Source organism: Condylura cristata, unplaced genomic scaffold, assembly GCF_000260355.1.
Source record: "Condylura cristata isolate star-nosed mole 26May11 unplaced genomic scaffold, ConCri1.0 scaffold00017, whole genome shotgun sequence".
In the NCBI taxonomy this organism is placed as follows: Eukaryota; Metazoa; Chordata; class Mammalia; order Eulipotyphla; family Talpidae; genus Condylura; species Condylura cristata.
In genome coordinates this window covers 24,355,541-24,364,448 of record NW_004567118.1, presented here as the reverse complement: position 1 = coordinate 24,364,448, position 8,908 = coordinate 24,355,541, and the positions used below count along the sequence as shown (strand labels likewise).

Below are 8,908 nucleotides of genomic sequence, written 5' to 3'. Positions count from 1 at the left end.
CGGGTCAGGAGAAGTCTGGCTCGCCATGTGGTCTCCTCCGGGGCAGGCGGCAGGCGGGAATAGAACTCATCAGGAAGTGGCTTCAGATTCTCAGTGCTGTGCTTTAACCCGCTGCGCCACCACGGAGGGCCCAGAGACATAAGTTTGTTACCGAGGTAAACAACAAATGTTTAAAAAACACATAGAAAATTATTGAGCCTAAAAACTTTTAAGATAGTATTTAAAGTTGTTTTCTCTTCATGGAGTATGCTTTCCCTTCCTTGTAGTTAGATATACTGAGATTTCCTTGTCCCAACCACAGAGAATTGTTACCTTATCTGAGTTTCTGCAGCACGATCTACCTTAGACTGACCCCCCTAAACTGACAACCCCAGCCTCACCTCACTGGTAAAGTCTACACTATAGTATCAGAAAGTTATTCTTCTCAGTATTTCCTGGCCCAAAGTGGGATGACCTCAAGTGGCGATCACCTTATTGTTAAAGACAGAAAGAACCAAGTTGCCCATTTCTTCGTTTTCAAAAGTTTATTTTTTTTTTCCTTCCGTGTACCCTTACCTGTCAATTCTAACATAAAAAGAGAAGGGAGGAGGCTAAACTCTGTTCTAGTAACCATAAGATAAGGACAGTATCCGCCCTTACACATAATAGGTGCCTGGCTGCCCACTGGAAGACAATTAATTCTCTCAACCGTCTTACAAAATATACACTACTATCACCCTCTTTAGAGAGAACCGAGGAACAAAAACTTAAGAATCTGCTCAAGTAGGTCCCGATGCCAGGAGACGGAGCCAGTATTCCCATACCGATCACACTCCAGGATATATTATCTGGGGATATTTGATGATTTTCTTTTCTACTGTGGCTCAGGCACAAGCAACCCTGAGTTCGTCGGTCCTCGCAGGTGACAGAAAACAGTAAAGCTGAAACTGATGAGACGCGAAGGTGGAGACCTCGCCACGGGAACCATCTCATCCCTGCGCTTGGATCCCTAAAAACAGACTCCCAAATAACTTTAAATATCCCGCGGGCAATATTCAGCCAGGTCCCGCCTCTCACACCGCGGTACAGGTAGCCGACCGGAGCATGCCAATCAACCTCGGGAACAAGAGGCTGGGGCCCCAGTTGCCATTGGTCTTTTCTTTCCGATGACATAGCTGTTTTTTTTTCGAGAGTAGCCTCGCTTTTCCTGAAAGCACCTTCGGCTTCCTAGCGTCTGCACACTAACAGCAGCCACAGGCGCTCACAAGACGTCCAGCCACAGCTCTTGCCCGCAGCACCCCGCCTGCCGGATGTGACGGACAGGAAGTGACTGCCTTCCACAGGGGGCGGGGAGGAAAGATGGCGGCGCCCTGTAGCCGGTGAGGAGAGAGGACACGGGCATCCCGGGGAGCGGCCAGACTCGTGCAGTATGGCCTCATCCCCGCATACTCTCTCCTCACGCCTCCTGACAGGTACCGCTCTAGCCCTCGGGCACTGCTCTGGGGAAATTCTATTCTTTTTACCACTAGCGAAGCTGTGGTTCCGGCTAGCTGCAACCTTGGGAGCCCTTGGCGAGGTCGGCTAGGCATGGGTGGGGGAAGTGACTTTTGTAGTAGCCTAGTGGGGAAGCCTTTGAGCCACAGTCGAATTTTGCCCTGTGCCTTCGGGGGTAGGAATCTGCTTCGTCTTTCTGTGTTACGAGAAAAGAGACGGAAGGATCAGAGCCGACAGTGTAGATGTTAGGGTTCCGGGAACCTGTTGGCTTATTAAAGTCTCAGTTCCTAGTCTGTAGTTTGTATAGACAAAGGAAGCGCTTTACTCCCCACTTCCGCCCTCCCTCCCAAACCTTGTTCTAATAAAAAGGGTTGTGATGACAACGATGAGAATGACATTGATAACAACTACAGACAGCTGGCTATAGCCCCTCATCAAACGTTGACTTTCTGCAATCAGCATGGTCCCTGATAAAATACTACTTGAAGGTTCTATAATAACTGTATGTTGAAGCCAGAACGCATTTATTTGGCCCTTAGCACAACCTCAGCTCCAATGTCACCTTTTCAGATAGGATGCCCACTCTATCTTTTCTCACATCACCCTATTTCTTAGGTCAATGTTAACACAGTTTATAGTTATTTATCTAGCATTTTGTTATGTGTTTCTCCCAAATAGAATAAGAACTTACATAAGGTGAGGACAGTGACTCTTGTTCACTTGTGTCCCCAGTCCCTAAAACAGTATCTGGTATGCTTTGTAGACTTTCAATGATTATAAATTAATGAAATTTGGCCTAGTGAACATAATGGAGAAATGGTTGGGAATATTTTGCCCTTAATAGTTTAGAATGATAACTAAGGGCTGCTGGTGGAGAAATATGTTTTGCCCATATGCGTGGTCCATATTAGAGATGCAGAGAAGCTAGGGATTCCTTTTTGGCCAAACCCCACAAGCTCTCTGTACTCCCTGGCAATGTTGAACACTGAGACTATGAAATTCCGTCCTCATAATATGGTTATCTAAGGAGTTTCTTCTGGTATGTGTGATCTCAAGGACTTGAGTTTATTCATCTATATAATGAGACAAGTGAACTACAAAATCTGAAAGGTCCCTTTTGGTTCAAAAGTGAGGAAGAGGCTGAAAAGTGAGTGGAAGCATAAGTTAAAAAAATTGGGGGTCTGCTTTATACTGTTTTCATTGCCACTGTACTGTATATCTGACCCAGTTAATCTTGAGAGGTATTTCCCAAAGTGGTACTTTCTCTCCCAGCAATGTACTTTTCTTATTGCACCAAATATATTTCTTCTTGAAAAGATCTATGTAATCTGTCTAGCATTTAATGTAATAAAGGCATAATCACCCTGAAATTAACACTCTCCCTAGCTTTTGCCGAAAAATCACACTGTTTTAAATAGAGAGTGGGACTCGCGAGTAGCTCATTTCAGTGTTCTGGTCCATCACTGTGATTGGCTTTGGTTTAGGTAGCATAGTCATTACATGGAAGTGATTCATCAATTTAACATTTTTCCCTTCTCTCTTACAGGTTGGATGGGAGGATGTGTCTGGTATCTGGAAAGGAGAGCCGTGCAGGAATCCCCTCATAAATTTATGCATCTTTTCAGGAGCACCAATAAGCAGTGGGTGACATTTCAGCACTTTAACTTCCTCAAGCGCATGGTATGTTCCAAAGATCATCTTTACTCTGGTGCTACTATCTGTACTTTCTTTGTATAATAGAAATTCCAAAATTCTGTTATTCGAAGAGTTATAAGGAGTACTGTTTAAAAAGACTTTTATTTAGTCATATTAAATTTATCCAAAACTTTAATCCTTCCCTTTATTTTTCATAATTGAAACCAGATTCTAGCATTTGAAGTTAAAAATATGATCCTGAATGTATTGATTAAGTCTGGAGAAAGACTGAAAAGTTCTGGCACATTTCCACTAAGCTAAAATTAGGGAAGGCTAAACTGTTACACATCTTTTAAAAGTGCTTAAAGCGGCCCTCCCTGGTGGCACAGCGGGTTAAAGCACAGCACTAAGAAGCTAACGCCACTTCCGCATGAGTTCCATCCTGCCAGCCCCGGAGGTGACCACATGGTGCGGCAGCCCACCCACTGCTCCCCTCAGCAGTGTACTTCGTAGATCTGCCTGTTCTGTTCCCCACTCTGTCTCTTGTAAATGCTCACATCCTCCGCATCTCTGGCCTGTACCCCAGTTCTGTGTGAATCTTAAAAAAAAAAAAAAAAGTCCTTAAAGCTCAGTGAATAACACATTAGTAATAGAGATTTATTTAATGGTGTGGCTTTTCTTATAGTAGCAGTGCACTTAAATGTCTTTTAACCATATGCACTTTTGAGTAGATTTATTAATAGCTTCTCTGATTTGCTAGGCAGTTTATAATTGGCATTGATAATACATCTTGGTCCTCTTGTCAATCTTTAGGTGAGTTGATATTGCTGGTAGCTTTTAATTTTCAATAAGGGCATTTGCCTATTTTCTCTAATAGAAAAGGGCTTATAAAATGGAGAAATGATAGCTGGAAATTCATAATTATAATGTAACCATGAAATAACAAATTCATAATCTAAATTTGTAACTGATATTTCTCATCTCTTTTTAAGACTTAAAACTTTGATAAGGCTCATTATCTTAATAAGAAATTTAAATTTACAGAAATGTTGACTTTTTGGTTGAGGACTATGGATAACGGATGTTTAGAAGAGAAAGTTAAGTATTTGTCACGCTCTTTTTGTGTAAATAGAACTCAGAATTCATTCATGAGTTAGTAATTCTTTTCTAAGACTAGTATGTAGATTCAAGCCTTTGTGGTATAATGGGAATGTCACTGATGTAGTTATCAGAAAGGCGGCTATAAATCCCAAGGCAACCTCTAGCCAACCATTGTTGACTCTGGACTTGTCGGTTTATTTCTGTGCACTGGTTTTTTCCTCCTTTGTAAATTAATCAAAGAAATATTATAATGATCCATATTCTTTAACAATTGCTGAAATTAAAAGAAGTCTGCATTACATAAGCTATAAAATATATATTATAGGCTATAAGATGCCTCACAAATGTTAGTAGAATTTACTACTTTTGGCTACTAAGCAATAGAGACTGTCAGACTGTAAAGCCCACGTTCTCTCCACAGATGCTCTGCTATAACATCACTTAGTCCTGGATTTTGCCTGGCCACTGATCCCCTCTCTGTACTGTTTGCATAGAACATGGGAAGTCAACAGGTTGACTTGGGCTCTTTATTATAGAACGCTTTTGTTATTGTATATGTAACAGTAAGCATCTAGTTCCTAATAATATATTGGGGAACATTCTGGTGGAGATGAATAAGAAATAAATTTATTCCCATTGGAACTTAAAATCCTACGATTTTCTAGCCACCAAGTATGACAACCGTTGCTGAAATATTAACTATATTCTCCATATCTCTTAGCAAACATGTAGCAAACACACTAATATTAGTTAATTCAGGAAGTAAAGTTATAGGAAAATCTCTCAAGTAAAAACTGGGCTAATGGGAGGTGTTACTAAACATCCATGACAAGCATTTTGGGCCCTGGTTGTATGGTAATGTGCACTTTTTAAATTTAGTATGCCACACAGCTGAACAGAAGTCTCAACCAACAAGTAAAACCGAAGCCAGAACCAGTGACATCTCCTTTCCTTGAAAAAACATCTTCAGGTCAAGCCAAAGCAGAAATATATGAGATGAGATCTCTTTCGCCCGCCAGCCTGTCTTTATCCAGAGAGCCAAATAAAAAAGAAGTGATAGAACTAGAATCTGCCTCAATAATTGAAGATTCAGTTGATGTGGAGAAACAGACAAGAGATGAAAAGCAGTGGAAAGAGATGAAGCTGCACATGGATGACTTGCCAGGAATTTTGGCTCGCCTGTCCAAAATCAAACTCACAGGTACTTGGCTTTTCTGGTTAAACTGTTTTGTTTACTGATGCAAAAGGAATATTTTGAAACTTCGGAAGCTGTCAGTATTTTTCCTTTCTTCACTGGAAGTCAAAATAAAATTTTCTAGATTCTATTTACACTGAATTATAAATAGTGTTATATAAAATATGTTGTACTAGAAAGTTTCTCCTTTAATTACAATTGATGTAGAATGTTTATCCTGTTTACCTCCTTGCCTTTTGTGTTTTTATACCTGCTCTCATTTTGAAGATGTAGTAAGAGAATCAATTCTGCGTGTTTGAGCTCTGGAAGCAGGAAGGGTTGCACTGCTTTGCTTGGCATGCAGGGAACCTGGCCTCTGGAACTCCCAGCTCACTGCAGGGTCTCTGGAGTGTACAGTGCTTCTCTGAAAAGAGCTGTGGGGCCAGAATTTTGACCTAATTGCAAACTGTACCAAATTTTAGTGAGTGCATTTAAGTATTGATCCATCGTTCTATCATTGGGTTGTACCTGACCACCCTATGAGTCAACAACAGCTGCAGTATCACCCCATCTCATAACCAAACCTTGAAATAGCTTATTCTGGACTTTCCTAGTTAGAAAGTCTGTTCTAGAAGATCGAATTTGTCCTTTCCTTCTTGAGTGAGAATAGGGAGAAGAAATATAATGGTTAAATGATAAAGATCCCGACTATGATATTTACTGGTTAGACTTAAGGCAGCTTCTTAAATGTGTAGACACAGTTTCCTCATTGGAAGGGGGAATAAAAATATGTCACTTAAGATTTAGATCACTTAGTGCATTTAAAGTACTCAGCTGCATGCTTGGCACGTGGGAAAGTCTCAAAGGTGAGTGTCGCACTAATTACAGGTAAACACCTGATTTCTTCTTAATATATCTATTCCCTAAGATTTTGATGGCAGATGCATATAGGGCTTTTTAGTACTTCTAGTAGTCTGGGTACAGTGCTTCTCACTTGCTAGGTAATAGCTTTGAGGAGGGAAATTGGAAAGCTGAAGTCCTCTAGAAGAATCACTACAAGGAAGGAGGGAATTGGAAATCTTGTTACCTGCGGAATGAGGTGGTTTTGCTTGGAAAAGAAAAGAGAGGAGAGAGATGGTGAGGAGAATGAAAACATAATAGCCATCTTCAAATATCTGTAGTTTGTTGACTTAACTGTTGTTGGTATGTGGCCTGGAGGGCAGAGCTGGGAGGGTGTGTGTACTAGCAGTGTGGCAGGTCCTCTCAGTATGAAGCAGGGTCTTTAGGAGATGCTGTTGTAGCAAAGGTGACTGAAGGAGAGCCCCTAGTATCAAGCAACCAAAAAACATTGTGGAAATAAATGGAAGCCATTTGTGTTCAGAAGTGACATAAAAAGGGGTATACAGTGATAGAGTTGAAGGAGACTGAAAGTTTGACAGGCAGAGAACTGAGGCAAGACACTGAGAGCAAGCATGTGAATTGGACTGACTGCCTTATAAGGCAAAGTTTTTGTCATTGGAACTGTCCAAGTGGGAACAGATCATCTTTGAGGGAAGTTGGAAGGGATCCTGTGTTATATAGTGGAGCTAGATAATGACTCCTAATTCCCTTTTTCATACTGAGAGCTGCCTGCATTCAGTATTAATTGTAGTCAGTATTAATTGTAGTGTCTACAGTGTACTCATTTGTGCTAGCTGGTGGAGTTACAGAGATAACTCACACATAATTTTGTCCTCAAGAAGTTGATGGTTGGGGGAGGGGGGCTCTGTGTCATTCCTTGGCATTTAATATTTTTGCTAGCTAGTATAAATAGGGACTTTTTTCTTTTTGTAACTGAGATAACTTTTTACCACACTGTATATATTTTAGTGGTATAGACTCACATTTCCTCACATATGTTATCATGCCATGTCTACCGTGTCCACCAAAGAGTGGAGAGAATTTATACACATACATATATGTACAAACAAAATAGCTAGTCTAATACATTTGTGTTTCAACCCAGAGCGCTTTCTTCATACCTGTGTGATCATTGGCAATTTGTTTAGCCTTAGTTTTTTTACCTTTAAAATAGAGAGGATGGTATATTTCACAATCTCATTATGATGATTAATGAGATAATGCATGTAAAACACCTGGATGCTCAGTACTTCCTAGTGGGCACCTAATTGACTATTATTAATGCTATTATAACTATTACTATACCCATCATTAAGGAAATTAATGTTGCAAATATTGTGACAGATGTGTGTATACGGTGGAGTGGGGACCCAGAGAAGGGAATGTTATTTCAGCCTGTAGAGGGATTAAAGTGAATGCATATTTAGTAGGCAGCAAGGGTAAGGATTGTAAGCAGAGAGAAGCCTTAGCATAAAGAAGCCATCCTGGCCTATTCAGTATGCTATGGTTAACGCAAGGTGTATTACATAGGAGACTCACTGAGGCTGAAGAACTGGGTAGGACCACATAATCCTATTGGCATATATTTTATGCTTAAGAGTTTCACTGTTATATCCCACAGCCAAAAGTGATGGAGAGTTCTCTGGAAGAACATGCTTTGTGTTTTGTTTAACTTAATCTCATACAAGGCTTCTAATTACTACTAAGTTTAAACTTACTGTAAAAAAATTCAAATAATACAGAAGCATATATCTTAAAATGAGAGAGTACTCATTCTTTCTGTTCTAGATAAAAGCCTTGTTTGAAATGTAGCCTTCTATATATAACAAATATGCAGGTATAGATGTGGTTATTCATTTTAATAGAAATAGAATCATTGTATATAAACACACACAATTCTGCAATTTGCCATATTCTCTCAACAGTGCAGCTTTTACTGACAATATTTACTTCACTGCATACTATTTCATTATAGGCAACTGCTGTTCTTAATTAATTTTCTACAGGTAAATATTTAGGACACTTCCAATTTTTTTACTATTAAGAGCAATTTTGTGCTTAACCTTTATGTACACACATCTTTGTATACTTATGAGTCATAGAATAAGTGTTTAGAAATGTTATTGCTAGCTTTAAACCTTTTCATTTTGATAGACTAGTTGCTTCCTTAAAAAGTGTAGTGTAATTTACACTGCTTCTAAGAGCATGTGGCAGTCAGACTTCTGTATTCTGTGATTGTACAGTCTCTAACAGATGTTCCTGTTGGATAACTGGAAAAGATTTCTGTGGGTGTTTTCATTTTTTAAGTTTTGGTGAGATTTAGCACCTTTTGGTTTCTATTTTGATCATTGCTGTTTTTCTTTTACTTCATGTCTTCAGTCATTTCTTAGTGAATTTTTTTTAGAGCTCTTTTAAGTAAAATTAGCATTTCTTCTGTCATATGCATCAAAATATTTTTTCTTTTCACTTTGTGATGTTTAATTTGTAATATTTTGTTGTTTGATTTTTCTGTACTCACTGAGATTTTTATCTTTTATGTATTCAAATTTATTAGTTCTTATGCTTGGAAAGATTTTTACCAATTGGTATTTATATCCAAAATTTATAAAAGCATTCACTCATATT

General features: G+C 39.3%; 1 protein-coding gene across 1 annotated transcript in view; it reads left to right on the top strand.

Annotated features, from left to right (window-relative positions):
- Positions 1-1,319: 1,319 nt before the first annotated feature.
- Positions 1,320-8,908, top strand: part of LOC101619535 (protoheme IX farnesyltransferase, mitochondrial) — a 110,275-nt gene continuing 102,686 nt past the window's right edge. Inside the window, exons 1-3 of the mRNA XM_004684578.2 lie at positions 1,320-1,451; positions 3,020-3,153; positions 5,089-5,410. Of these exons, the coding sequence (XP_004684635.1) occupies positions 1,409-1,451; positions 3,020-3,153; positions 5,089-5,410 (499 nt within the window). The 5' untranslated portion in view covers positions 1,320-1,408. The remainder of the gene's footprint in view (positions 1,452-3,019; positions 3,154-5,088; positions 5,411-8,908) is intronic.